A 14,982-nucleotide genomic window follows, 5' to 3' on the forward strand; every position below is an offset into this window, starting at 1 on the left:
ACAAAGTCTGTTAACCAGTCTAGCATGTAGCTTACTTCTGCCTTGCATGCAGAAGGCCTCTGTTCCCTCCCTAGCACTGCTGACCTGTTAACCCAGTGCCCAACAGGGGCTTATTAACACCCTAAATGGTGTTGGGCAACCTCAGTGGCTCCCAATGTTACCCCCTAGAACCAAAGCATCAACTCTCCCGGAACTGTAGTTAGAGACCCATGTGAGCTGTCCTGTGGGGCTGGGAACCAAACTCTGGGCTCTCCACAAGAGCAACCTGGTGCTCTTAATCGCTGAGCTATCTCTCCAGCCCCTCGGTACTTTTTTTTATTACCTTTGAAAATCCTCTGTGAAGATGGCTCCATCAGTTAAATAAATCATTTGCTTTATTAGTTTGATAAGAGATGGACACAGTTTTCTAAATTGTCCCTCATTTATTCAACAGTCATTTAGCACAGGCTACTAGGTGCCTATGGACATTAGATACCTATCTAAATAGAAGCCAGAAACTGATAAGGAATGAAACTCTAGGGGGTTCATCTGAATAAGAAAAATTAATAACACAGCCTAAGGAACTTGAAAACCAATAACAGATTCCTCAAAGCAGCAACTTTGCTTCCCTTCCCTCTGTTATTTTAATTGGGTCCTCTGGTCCAGAATTATCAACCTTGGATTATGAGTTTTAAGGAAATGGTGGTTTGGTGGTTGTTTTTAAAGGATTTTTTGAGAAACACAGTTACTAAGCAACCGCTGTGACCTGCTGCTGCTCAGTTAGAGTTCAGTGGGCAGGGTCACCTCCAAAGAAGGCAATATAGACAAGAGCAAAACGCTTGCAGATAAATTGGATGTCATTTTGCTGTTATCGTTCTGAGTTTAGGGGTTGTGTTGTTTTAGTGAGGCAGGGTCTTATTCTGTACTTTGGGCTAGCCTGGAACTTATGAGCCTTCTGCCCTAGTCCTATGGGTGCTGTGATTATAGGTATGAGCCACTGTGCTAGTCTGGTTCCCCGTTCTGTGTATAGTTCTTTGGTTCATCATCACCAAGAACGTGCTGCCTAGTCAAATCTCTTGCCTGCAAGGTTCCTCCTCCCTGAGTGAGCTAGAAGAGAGGGCCAGAAGGAAGGAGGAAGAAATGATCCCTGTTCAGGGTTAGAGGCTAAGCCCTGGGGTGAGGTCAGTAGCCTGTCTCACTGCACAGCCCAAGGCGGCTATGACAAATCAGTCACCACCCTTTACGTGTAGATTAAGACGCCTTATTTATATTGATGTGCTGCCTTGTAAGTCTCAGAACAGGGACAATGTCCAGCTGCTGTGCTCCCTCCCCCCACATTTAATAGGTGAGTCAGTGACTCAGTGCTTCCTCCAGGATAGTAGGGACAGGAGTTAAGTAATGAGGACAAATCACCATAACACTCAGTGCGTGATGAATGAAAGAACACACGAATTTAACCAGTTGCCTTCATTGCTACCACAGTGAAGAAAACCAACTTTGAGAAGAGGTTATTTACATGACTTTTAACTCCACTCCCTCCTCCTGCTTGGCTTCTTAGCATTTCCCTTTTCACCCAGCTGAAGGTCAGGTTGCTTTGCCCAGGGAGCTGAGGGAGGCGAGGGGGAGGGCAGGTGTTGGAGCAGGTGTTGTGTTTTCTCCCACAGAGTCACACAGACTAGGTGGGGTTCTTCTTGCCAGCCCCTCTATGGTGCATGAAAATGCTTTTGTGGAAGTCTTTCCCTGGAAGTGTTTTTAAGCAGTTGTCCAACCTTCAACCTCCAGTATAAATTTTGACAGCTTTTAAAGTCAGCTTGTCATTGAAGTATGCCTTGTTTTCTGCCATTTCTATAGCCTGTGTCTCTCAGTATGCCCCATTTTACAAAGCAATTACAGACCTGAAAAATGTTGTGTAAGAAGACATTAGATTTAATGCTTGACAAATGATTGCAGTTTGTTTCTTTTTAGACTTTGTACTGGGATCCACTATCTCCCCACTAAAAAGTCATCCTGGGAAAGCTGTCCTCTTTACTTCACAGTGATTGAGTAGCCTCTGGTCCTTTCCAGCCCCCCTGCCCTGCGTCTCAGGGCCATCTGTTCTCTGCACTGGGCTTTTTGGGAAAGTCTCCTTGCCCATCTGCTCTCCTTTGGCCTTAGTGCCTGCTCTAAAGATTTATAAAGGCCACCCTGGAACCTCTTTCCAGTTGTTATTTTTTAAAGATCAGTGAGATTTTGAAGCAGATAAAAGCAGTTTCCATTTGACAAGCCCAAATGCAACATTTTTTTCTTGGTGCTTTTTTCCCTTGGGGGGGGGGTTGGTCTGTCTTTCTCAACCTGGGGGAGGGACTCTGCTTATCAAAGCAAAGATTCCACCTCCCGGCTGCTTTGAAGCTAAGTCTCCTGGCTTTGTGGCCAAGGGTGTGCTGGCCCAGGGAGCTCCTTGGGTTCATTCTTTTCCCGTCTTTCCCCTTGTCTCCCTGACAGAGTACAGTCGCTTTGAATCCAAGATACATGACTTGCGAGAACAAATGATGAACAGCAGCATGAGCTCTGGGTCTGGCTCTCTCCGAACCAGTGAGAAGAGGTCCTTGTATGTCAGGTAAGTTGTCCCTCTGAGCACCAGGCCTAGCCTTTCTTGTCTAACTGTAGGGTGGGGCTTGTGTACTCCCTGCACTAAAACTACACTTTGCACTGTGTGCTCAGGCTGTGTATTTTATGGTCAGCATCTCCTCCCTTCTGTGAACTGGTTTCTTCCTCTTCGCTCATGAATGAGTCAGTACGGGAAATGTTCAGTTTGCTCTAATTGTACAACTATTAGGTGATTGTTGCTAGTCAGCATTCAAATAACACTTGAATATTCAAAGCATGGTGCTTGCAATCTGTGCTTTGAGGGGAAAGCTTAGCATCCCCATCCCCTTCCACTTCCACATATTCACGATACACACAAGGGTTGTGTTTGAGCATATCAGTTATCACAGTGTTCTAGTACAGGGTCTCTAAAGAGACCAAAGAGCTGGCAGGTTGCTGTATTCTGCATGCTTTGCTGTGTTTCTATCCCCCTCTCTCCACCCGCTGCATGTGAATCATAGGACAAAATGGTGTATGCTCCCTAAGAAGAGAAAGGCAGGGACAGATGATCACATTGTACTAACTGATGAAAGCTATGTGGTGACATTGTCAAAGACTGAGCTTTTGACCCTTGAGGGGGTCAAAGTACAAAACCTTCAACTGGTAGACTGATAAGGGGGGGCACTGAACTTTTCTTAGAATTAGGGGTAGTTTCCTTCGTGCCGGGCTATTGAGCAAAATCTGGCCACCAGTACATTGTAGCTCTAAAGGGGGCATAGAAAGGTGGTGGGGTTACTTCCCAGAGCCTGAAGTAGTTCCAGGCTTATTTAACTGGTTGAACATTTTATGGTGGCCTCTGATACTTGCTGGAGGCGGGAAGGAGAGGCCAGTTGCCTGGTAACGTGACAATTATTGTGTCCTTGGGGTGTGAAATGACGGTAGCTAGCTGATGTCAATGCTAATTGCAGTTCTCACGTGCTCCTTTTCTTTTTCCACAGTTGGTTATCACTGACCCTGCTGCAGGGAGTCAGCCTAGGGAGCATTTTGTGCATCTGAGGCCCACTAGAACCCTTTGAGCTCTTTTCTAAAGTGAACCCTGCACTCTACTCTTTGTGGGTGGAGAGTATTTGCTGCATTCGCCTCCTGCTGGCAGCAGAAAAGGGTAGAAGAGAGGCTTGGCAAGGCCCAGCCATCCTTCCAGGTTCCCTCCTGGAGAAGAAAGACCTGCTGGTGGTCACTAAAGCCCTTGCTTGGGATCTCCAACACGGGCAGTGGGTCTCTGATGGGGGAAACCATCATGTGCTATTACCCCCCAAAGTGGGTAATACTTATGTGACTTGGTCAGGATTGTTCCGTTCTGTGCTTCCAGCCCCCGCAGATGTGGCACTCCAGTGTGCGTGGGAAGCTCTCTTTAGGCAAGACAGTTCCTTCAGAGAGCTTTATTTTTAGACCTCTCCTCTCCGCCTAGCCTCTGCTAGTGCTGTCCCTGCCTGGGTAGGGAACCGGGTACTGGCTCTTGATGTGGAGCACCCTTGTGTGGCTCAGGCAAGGCATCCAGTCAGCTGGACTCTGGGAAGGAAGGAAAAGACCAGGACGCCCCTCCTAGTGAAGCAGTTTGATACAATCCGCTCCTAACCCCGCCTAGATAACTGTGTCCTCTGAGGAAAGGAGACAGAATTTAGAATAAGAACTGCTTATGATCACTAGATGCAACCATGGAGAAAGGATGTTTTATGGTCACAGCTGGGAGCAGGAGCCCCTTCCTAGGTTAGCCCGTTGGTCTGCCCTTCTCTGTGCCTTCTGTATGTGAACACACTTGCCTCTTTCGTGGGTGGTGGCAGTGGTGACTGGGGATTATGTTGGGACTTGGACTTAAGGTCTCACACATGCTAGGCAAGAACTCTATTACTCAGCCACATCTCGGCCCCTTTTATTTATTAATTTTTTAAATTTAAGATATGCATGCTCTCACTAAATTGCTCAGGCTGGCCTGTAAAGCACCTTGTAGCCCCACATGGTCCTCTTGCCTCAGCTTTTTGAGTAGTTGGGATTACAGGCCTGCACAACTAGTTTCAGCTTGTTTCTTACATTCGTAAAAAGAAAAGAAAGCATTCCATTCATACCAATAGTTCCTTAAACTATTTACCTCCTCTCTTCTTTGGATTCTGTGGTAGGAAACACTAGTTCCTTGAAAGATTGCTATGACTGCATAGAAAAGCAAGTCCTTTAGTTGTACTGGGCAAATATGGGCTTAAACAGAGGAAAATGGGGTTCTTCTTTGTGTGTGTGTGTGTGTGTGTGCTCAACTGTATGCTTGCATACCTGTGTGTGCATGTGTAGGCCAGGCTGGCTGCCAGAAATCCTCTTGCCTTTGCTTCCCCAGCACTGGGATTATGAGCATGGACCGTCCTGCCCGGCATTTTTATGCAGGTGCTAGGGACTGAACTCAGGCCCTCATGTTTGCATACCAAGTACTTTTCTGACTGAACCATGTCCCCACCCTCAAGAATGGACTTCTTTACTGTTCTTAGTCCAGAAAACACGGTCTTAGGCAGTGTTGCCCCTAGAAATATCAACAAAGGACTATCATTTGCAGAAGCCTATCCTCCTAACATCCAGGCTGGGAAAGTTTGGAATCATCTGTACTCTCTGCTGCCACTTCTTCCAATCACTTTTTTCAGTGGCCTCGCATGACTGAAACCAGCTTTTCAGCCTGGTGATAGGCCTCCTGAGCAGCCCAGGAAGGCTCCAGAGGAGCCTCGGTCAGAGATGAGCAGTGACTTCGGCCACCATACTCAGTGACTGGCTCACTGGCTCTTCAGCACCTGTGTTTCTTCAAGGCCTCGCTTGCTGCTTCAAAGGCTCTTACTACCTTGCTCATTGTCTCTAAACACCTCGTTGGCTCTTGTCCTGAGATGGCAATACCATTGCCTTCCAAAGCTTTACATCACACAGTTGTAGAAATGACCTCCAGCCCGCACAACCTGATGGACATATGCACAAACTAAAACTGCTCACCTCCTGCTCCAACAAACTGGGTTCTTCTCCCTCCCTCCTCCCAACTCTGCTTAAGTTAATTGCCTTACCTTGTCATGTGGAAAAGGGATTAGATTTGTTCTGTCTCCCAGGGCATATTTCAGTTCATTGTAAGGAAGAAAGCTCATAATCGAAAGTCTGCAAAGGATTGGACTGCTTTTTTGAGAGAAGATACTTGATTTTTTTGGTCACTGAAGGGGTTATACAAGAGCCTGGGTGACCTTTTGCCCTGGGTGGTGCAGAGTTAAAGCTAAGGCAGTATTCTAGGCCTGTTCTGCTCAGAAGCTTTCCATAGTGCACTGGCATCTTCAGCCACCAAACGTCATGACCTTTGTTATTCTTTTGAAATGTTTTCAAAAATCCTTTAAATAATGCTATATTATGATCCCATTTTCCATAAGAGAAAACTGAGGCTTGACTCAGACTGCTAAGAAGTTCCTAAATTGGAACTGAGTTGCACTGACCTTTAATTTCTTAAATTTCCCCCAGCCCACTGACTGATGGGAATTGGATGGGTTGCTGGTAAAAATACATTCCTAGCTACCTCTTCTAGAGATTCAGGTCACTGTGCATAGTGAAATTTTTGGTTGTGGTTGCTATTGTTTGTTTGGTCAGTTGGTATTTTCCCCCCTAGTACTCGGGGTTCATTGAAGCTAGGGCTTCTTACCACTGGGCTACATGCTCAGCCCTCTTTTCTTTTCCTTTGAGAGAGTCTCACTGTGTGAACCAGGCTGACCTCAATCTTGTGATCCTCCCACCCCGGCATCTCAAGTAGCTGGGATTACAGGCCTTTGCCACCAAGCCTGGTACAAAATGTGTTTTTAACAGTTAGAATGCTCAAGAATGGCCACTTTCTGCCATGATTGACGCTTATTTTTACATCAGTGGAGCAGCTAAACATTATGTTTCCTCTTCTGTGGAAGGCGGTAGCACAGAACTAATAACTTGAGCCGAAGGCCGGGGTAAATTCAGGGGAGCGGCTGTCTGTTCCTGTCCTGCAGCTCGCATTTTACTCAGAGGGTGATGCAGCGTTCCCGGTTTCAGTTTGGTTGTTGTTTCCCCTCTTGACACCTTTTCCTTTTTCTTTCCTCTCTTCCCCTCCCCTCCCCTGTCCCTTTCCTCCCCCCAGGTTCTATCCCCCTCCTGTTGGCATGGGTTTGCAGAGCTATTTTGAAGGAGGTATCTCCCTCTCATAGCTGCACTGAGGCTGTAGCAGGTGAAATCCTGTGAGCTGCAACTGTTTTAACCATAGGGTGATGGGAGTTTTGAAGAGGGGCGCAGGAGGAAGAAGGAAAGATAACAGTGTAAAGCCACCAGGAAGTTAATGAGAAAGGCCTTTCCACTCTTTACTGTACTAGAATCATCTCTTATTGGGTGAGTGTGATAAGCTGAGCCTTTTCCTGCCCAGCTAAGGCTTTTGCTCTGCTACTGCAGTCTTTGCTGGTAGAGACCACAGAAATCACCTGTCATGCCACGGCTTCCAGTGTGCTGGCTAGGCTGGGTGTTTAATTTAGGCCATTTGCATGTGAAGGCCCAGCAAAACTGCTAATTAGGTTAGCATTCCAGAGGTGACTTTGATTTTATAAATGAATGAATGAATGAATGAATGAATGAATGACCTTGGCCTCTAAAGGTTGCCAGGAGGCTCTATAAGCTGTACTGTAGAGGTAGCTTTTGAAATGCTGTGAAGCCTCAGGACAGCATTCTGGCAGTTTAGAAATCTTGGCCTCCTGGCTGGCCATCTCCCAGCCTTCTTCCCACTTGAAAATGGAGGTCCTGTTGGGATCTGTAGTTTCCATTCAATGGGACAATGTTAGTATATTGGCTTGGTCATCAAAAGACTAGGGGGTGCTTCTTCCATCAACAGCAGGATACTTTTACCCAGTGGTGTTCGTCGAAGCCCGGCTTGGTTTATTCACTAATACGTTTCAGTAGTAGATGAAAATGCTAATAAGAAAATGTTGGCAGGCTTTACTGTCTGACAGACTTTGGGAGTGGCAACAAGATTAGTTCATTTTTGGAGGGCTAGGGGTCAAATATAGGACCTCACATGGACTAGGCAACTAGTTTGCTGCTGAACTACATACCCAGGTTTGTTAAAAGCACCAGTAATATATGGAAGTCACCAGTGCTACCAGCGGTGCTGGAACTGCATGGTTCCAAGAGCTAGTGCTGGTAATCCTTCTGCCCATTCCATCATTTGCAGGGCCTAGGAGCCCTGCATGGTCTCTTATTGTGAGTTGTTGGTCCTTGAATGTCTCTTAAGTTTCATGGTTGCCTGTTTAGGGCCTGGCACTTTTAGATAGACTAGAGATGAAGTCCCTGACCTGCTCCTTTTTGGAAGGTGCAACAAGATGACTGACTCTGCTAACCACATTTGGTGCACATAGTCACTCTTATGAGTGTCTCCCTGAAAGTTTGGCTTTAGAATTTTAGGATGTTCTTGGTAGCTGCTGGAACCTTTAACTTTGTAGCAAGGTCAAGAACTGGTGTCGGCTCTATGGGTTTCTGTGTTTGTGTTAGGCCAACCGGGCAATGCATGGGCTCTTCAGTCTTTGGATTATATGCGCCCTAGAATATATAGCATTTTAGCAATGCACCAGGCCTCAGGTGCAGTAGAAGGGAAACACAGCAGAACACGAAGGATGGCCTGGGCTCATCCACTTCACACGCACTCAGAAGGGCTTCCTTGGTGATAATTCTATGAAAACTCAAAAGGAATCATGGGAGAATTAATGGCAATAAATAGGGAAGGTTGCTACCAAATTCCTGGAATGGATTAAGAAACAGGATCACAAAGCAGGGATGAGTTATGTGCTGGGCCATGGAGGATTTATGCAGGGGACTGAGGGGAGCCACACAACCCAGGCAAGACAGATGGCTTTCAGTAGGTCAGGAGATGGGCATAATCCTAAGAGAGTTCTGTAGAAGCAGCCCCTTGCCTTTGAGGCTCTTAGAAGTAAAATGTTTGCTGTGTTGGGAAACCTGCCTAACCAGTTCCCTTCAAGTAGTTGTGTTTTCATTGTATTCTGGCTTGTTGAGTTTCAGGTGCCACAGTGGCTATGCGAGGTGCTTATGATTTCTTCGGATCTTTTATACTCAAGCTTCACAATTTAAGATCTGAACTGCAAAGACTTTTGCTAGGTAATCTGTTGGCTTAGAGCTGATTATATTTTTGCTTTCCCCTCCACTAGAGAAGGGTCAGCCGAAATGAGGATTGGCAGTGCTCCTCAGAATATATATTACCCCTGTGGATGGGCACATGCAAGATCTCTTTATAGATATTTAAAAGGTCACTTTTTAAACAATATAGCTTCAAGACGGTTGGAAACATTGTCTCCTTAGAGAAGCAGGCTGTGGCCTTCAGTGTTGGTATGCTACAGACTAGTCTGGGACTTGAACTTATACACTCCTGGAAGCTCTATTCCTTCTCGTGCTGATGGAACAGCACCGAAGGCTTCTTTGTTGTGTGCTCTTATTTATTTTCCCGGGCCATATTGCTTAGCTTCTTCTCTAAACAATTCAATGTTTTTCTGCTTTGACCTTGATGATTGGAAAGTTGTAGGGGTACCCAGGATCTGTCTCTTCTTCGGGCTTTTTAGATACACAGCCATGGTCAGAGCTGGAAACTCGCCTTCTGCTGTGTACACAGAACACTGTGGCTATGGATTTGGGAGTGGGAATATTTTTGGAAGCTTTGGTCTTTCATAACATAGTGTTTCTTAGAGACCTCACTGATCATTAACTTAACCTTAACTGCTTAAAATTCTTTTTATTGAGCCAAAACGATGGCTAGTGGCTGAAGGTGTTTCCCATTGAAGCCTGATGATCTGAATTTGATTGGCTGGATCCCACCCACCTAAAGGTTAATTAAATTAAAGCAGATAACCAACCCCACAAAATTGTTCTCTGATCTCCACAATGTGCTGTGACATTCATTGCCAATAACAACAGCAACAACTAATAATAATAACTGAGGAAGAAGTTAAGTTCTTAAGTTAAAAAAATAAGTTAAGAGCCAGATGGTGGTGGTGCATGCCTTTAATCCCAGCACTAGGGAGGCAGAGACAGGAGGATCTCTGTGACTTTAAGGCCAGCATGGACTACAGAGTGAGTTTCAGGACAGGGTTCTTACACAGAGAAACCCTGTCTCAAAAAAAAAAAAATTAAGACTCAGAAAAAAAGGTGGGGGGTTTCTCAGTCTTTTAGTCTCCCAACACAGCCATCCGCCGGTAAGCTTCCTTGTGTACACACGCAGTGGCAGATCATTTTATTATGTCATTTTTTAGGTGTGTGAGGACAAAGGTTTGGCTTTCTTTTTTTTTCCTTCCTGCTGTCTCTTTGAATCAGATGTTGAAATGGTTCTGTGTCATTTGGGCCTTGCATGTGGTAAACTTCAACTCTGTGGCAGCGATTCAGTTTGACTTAAAAGGGGGCCAGTATCTACCTTAACTTCCTTAGGCTAAAGGTGGAGAGGAGGAGCTTTAAGGGTCATGGAGGAAGAAGGTGCTTAGAATAAAAGGCTTGGACCATCACTTTGTTAGGACTCTAGGCTGTTTGACTGACTGTTGCTGATAGAAGGCCACAATTTTCTTTTAAATTCGTTGACAATTTCATAAGAATATATTTGTGTGAAGGTGGAGGAGAGAGAGGGAGAGAGATGTATTTTGGTCAGCTATCATCCCCATTACCCTCTCTCGTCCCTTTTGTTTGTGACCCATGAGGTTAATTATGATTGCTTGCGTGAGCATGAATGGTGAGTTATTTACTGGAGCCTGAGGAACTTCTCAGTGGCATGGAAGAAAATGGCTCCCTTCTCTTCAGCAGCCGTGTTAGATGTTCCCAGTTTAGCATGCTTTTTCTTAAAACATTTTTAGATAAAAAAGACTTAATGTGAATGAGTATTTTGCCTGCATTACATACGTGTACGATTGTGTTCCTGGTGCCTGTGGAGGTCAGAAGATGGGGTCCGGTCTCCCCATTATGAATGGTTATGACATACCATGTAGGTGCTAAGAACAGAACTCGGGTCCTCGGCAAGAGCAACAAGTGCTCTTAACCTCTGAGCCATGTTTCCAGCCCATAGCATGCTTTTCAAAGATCTTAGATGATGATGATCGCTGATATATTTTTAAATGTTTATTAAGGTTTAATTTATATACCTTTTTTGGCTACATGAAGCATGCTATGTGAGAGATTGACTTTAATCCCCTGGCTTGTTCTCCTTTGCTGTGTTCATTTCCACACGAAAGCATAACATGATGATAATGAAAAAGTCAAGGCACTGAAGTGGCTTACACAGGCCTATTAAGTGAATGTCACACCGCTCAGCTGGACAGTCCAGCTGCTCTTCACTGTCACCCAGTCAGATAGGGATGCCATGATGAATCTTGCCCATACCTTTTATTTCTTCCTTCCAGGTCTTTGCTTACTCTGCCTGGAGAGACTGTTTTCTCCCTATCTTTACCTTTGGAAATCTTGAACCTTTATTGAGGCTCTATTCAAAAATCAATACCTTTTTATTGCTTCTCAGGTGCTCTGTACTCCCTGGGAATGATCTAGGCCTTGCTTTGCCTCGTTTCTGTGCTTCTTGCAGCACCACACTCAGTGTGCTGTGCTCCTCTGTCAGAGGGCAAGCTCTGCTAAGCCATTCAGTGAAGAATATTAAAGATTAATTAAGAGCTTTCTTTTCTGTCAATCCAAAATGCAAATAGAAAAAAACTTAGCATAACATTGTTTTGTGCTTGTCATATATATCACAATGCCTGCAGAAAGAATACTCCAAATGTACTTAAATAATGAAGGAACGGTATTTTATAGATATAGCCATATGGCAAATTAGTGTGTGTATTTTTAAAGATACCTGGCTATGACTTAGACCTCATGACATTTTTTTGACATTTAAGGGTCCTGATCTGATAGTGCAGAACGCTGACCTGTGTACTGCTGGGTCTGACCTTCATCTAGGAGGATGCCTTCTATCTAGTTCTTTAGCATAACATCATTTCAGCAGGAAAAGAGGAGGAGCAGAGTTAGAGGAAAAGGCCATATCATGGGTTTGGAAAACAGACCAAAATCAGGACAAAGCAAGGAATTGTTGAAGGAAAGATCCAGACTCAGCAAGCGCTAAAGCTAGAAAGAAGCTCCAAGAATGTGTAAGAAATTTCCCCCTTTAGACAGGAAAGTAGACAAAGTGAACTTGGAGGGCCCAATGTTCTGCTGAGTTATTTTCCTATTGGCAGCCCTGATTGATAGAAAAGGAAATTCTTAATTCATCTTTGGGTTCGTAACTGCATATATTTACAATATTAAAATTAGTTACAATTTCAAAGTGAGATTTCATGTTCCTGTGTCCTTAACAAAGCTGTGGCTTAAAAGCATTGCCCATCCCTGTCTTTGGTGTAGGCTTTCCCATCATTCATAAAGCTGTCAAACAAAATCCAGATGGAACAGGTGCTACTTTTAGTGGGAATTTGGAGTTATGTAACTTTTGACCTTATTTGCCAGGGAACTTGGAGCCTCTCCTGAAGTAAAAGGCTCAAGCCTGTACTTAGTGGAGCTGTTTCTAAATTTCTTCTTTAATCGACTTACATTTTTGGAAATGGTGAAAGGAACACACGCTGTGGTTACAAACAAAGCGAGCGGTCCAGCTCCTAATGTGCATCGATAAGTGCCGCCTTTCTTGCCGGCTTTGGTCAGGCTTTGTTCCAGCTTGACTTGAGTATGTTTAATGTTGTTCAGTGCCTGAGCTTATCTTGGAAGATGTCACGGAAGTTTTAGTAAAACCTTCAGATGTTTTAAACTGACAAATTATTGGATTCTTGGAATCTAGAAAATATACTTATATTACTTTCTCCTATGTTCCCCAGCTTGCTATTGTTGTTAGCAAAGGCTAAGCAAGCCCTGTTCTTTGGATGCTAAAATAGGCCTTATATTTCTACCCAGTCAACCCTGCCTTCTCATACACGTACATTCTAGTTTACCTTAATTCTTTTGTTTGGCTTTAGTTTTGTTTTTAATTTTTGAGACAGGATCTTGCTGGTTGTCTTAGTCTCTTTTTTATTACTGTGACAAAATACCATGAGCAAGCACCTAATAAGAGAAAGCAGTAATTGGGGGCTTCCTTACAGTTTCAGAGGGTCAGTGCATGGCCATCGTGGTGGGGAGCATGGCCGCAGGAAAGGACGCATGTCACTGGAGCGGTAGCTAAAAGCTTGCATCTCATCAACCAGCAGCGGGCAGAGAGAGCTAATTGGCAATAGTGTGGGCCCACCTTCAGTTGACACACCCCTTCTCACAAGACCACAGTTCTTAATCCTTCCCAAACAGTTCTACCAAGTAGACCAAGCATTAAATACATGAGCCTATGGGGGCCATCCTCATTTAAACCATTACGCTCGCTGTGTATGCCATGCACTCATGATCCTTCTGCCTCAGTCTCTCCGGTGCTGTATCCTACCAGCCTGGGCCACTATACCCAACTCCTGATTCATTTTGACATCTTTCTGCTCCTCCTCCAAACTTCTAAACGAAAGTGTGCTTACTACAAATTCTGTTCTTCTCCAGTTTTGAAGCTCATAATGCAATTATGTGTTGCTCATCAGTTAGAATTAGGTTGCTCCAGCTTGTTGGTCTTTGTAGAACAGCTGACAGATGCCTGCCTTGCTTTAGGTTGCATGGAACTCAATTCATTTCAAGTGCATTGAGTCTGGTCCTGTCACATAGAGCTTGGAAAAGACCTTATAGACCAAATGCCTTATCTGCTGGCCTCTGCCTCTGCTCTTATTGTTTGGAGTGTATGCATTGAGAATTAAAGGGCTTTTGTTCAGTGCTTGGGTGTTTTCATCTTCAAGTTGTCTTGACATCAATTCTCAAGGATTCTGGTTCTACATCCTGTCTTTCATCTGTGCTTCTACACATGGAGATATGGTATGTTGGACTCGTAGCTTCCATCTAAGTGAGACCAGTGGGATGGAAGTCCAGTCTTAGCACTGGGTGCTGGCAATCCCCTGCCCTGTGTATACTGTTGAAGAATGAGAGAGCCAGGCACAGTGGCACATGCCTCTAATCCCAGCACTTGGGGAGACAGAGGCAAATGGATCTAAGTTCCAAGGAAACCTGGTCTACATAATGAGTTCCAGGACAGCCAGGGCAGCACAGACAAACTCTGTCTCAGAACAAAACAAAAAGGAGGAGTATAGGAACTAAAGGAGTGGCTCAGCAGCTCAGCTGCTGTTCCAGAGGACCCGAGTTTGGTTCCCAGCATCTAAGGTGGGCAGCTTCCAACCACCTGTTCCTGGAGCTTCAGGGGATCCTATGCCCTCTTCTGGCCTCTGCAGGCATCAGCACACGTATTTCTTACACATACATAAATAAAAATAAACTTTTCAAAAAGAACATGAAGAAGATAGAGTCTACTTTCTGGGTAGAAAAAAATAACAGTTGTTACTGGAGTCCCCTATTTGTGCTGGCCCCACACACTCAGAGTTACTATAGGATGGGCTGGATAGTTTATTCAGGTGTGTTTGTTTCCAGAGCAGGAAGCTCTGGTGATAGGCAAGCTTTCCCAAGACCTGAATTTTGGAGCTTTGTTTTATATTGGCTTCCAAATCTCCTGCTCTCACATCCTACTGCATTTGAGAGTGGAGAGTAGGCAGCTGAGCAGGTCCTACTTTGGGCTGCTACTGTGTATCTAGAAGCTGGGAGAAGATAGAATTTGTGAAAGAATTTCCCTTATGTTCACCGGGAATAGAATATTTCTTTGAAAAGCAGGTATACATTTACTCGCTGGGGACTGAAAGGCTGCCATCTCACAAGGTCTTTCTGTCTGCCAAGACTACTACTATACCTGTGCCATTATTGGGCAGCCTCTCTTTCCTCTCCTGTCTGACTGCAGCCTCCCAGAAGTCAGGGTTGGGGTGATCTCTTCACCTCTCATGTCTTTCAGGGCCCTGTTTGATTATGATCGGACTCGTGACAGCTGCCTGCCAAGTCAGGGACTCAGTTTCTCTTATGGTGACATTCTGCACGTCATTAATGCCTCTGATGATGAGTGGTGGCAAGCGCGACTGGTGACTCCACATGGCGAGAGTGAGCAGATTGGTGTGATCCCCAGTAAAAAGAGGTGAGTTGTCAAGGTTTTTAGAAGCTTTTTCTGACTTCTTGTGTTCTCCGCCCCACCTTGCGCTCTCTCTCTGTCTGTCGTTGCGCTCCTTCCACTTTCTCTCTCTGGTTGCTTTATTTGTTTTGTGAGACAATGTCTCACTTTGTAGCACAGACTAGCCTGGAGCTTCCTGTTTGGCCTAGGCTGGCCTCAAACTTGTTGCAATCCTACCGCCTCTGCCTCCGGAGTGCTAGGAATCAGTTGTGTTCCAGCACACCAGGCTTGATGTTTTTGTTTTT

The 14,982-nt window shown here is 45.0% G+C and overlaps 1 protein-coding gene across 7 annotated transcripts in view; it reads left to right on the top strand.

Annotated features, from left to right (window-relative positions):
- The window catches only part of Dlg3 (discs large MAGUK scaffold protein 3), a 51,212-nt gene that overhangs the window by 24,197 nt on the left and 12,033 nt on the right, over positions 1-14,982 (top strand). For all 7 annotated transcript variants that reach the window (XM_038316158.1, XM_038316159.1, XM_038316160.1 and 4 more), the window contains 2 exons: positions 2,461-2,575; positions 14,528-14,704. In XM_038316158.1, the coding sequence (XP_038172086.1) occupies positions 2,461-2,575; positions 14,528-14,704 (292 nt within the window). The remainder of the gene's footprint in view (positions 1-2,460; positions 2,576-14,527; positions 14,705-14,982) is intronic.

Source organism: Arvicola amphibius, chromosome X (genome assembly GCF_903992535.2).
Source record: "Arvicola amphibius chromosome X, mArvAmp1.2, whole genome shotgun sequence".
Classification (NCBI taxonomy): domain Eukaryota; kingdom Metazoa; phylum Chordata; class Mammalia; order Rodentia; family Cricetidae; genus Arvicola; species Arvicola amphibius.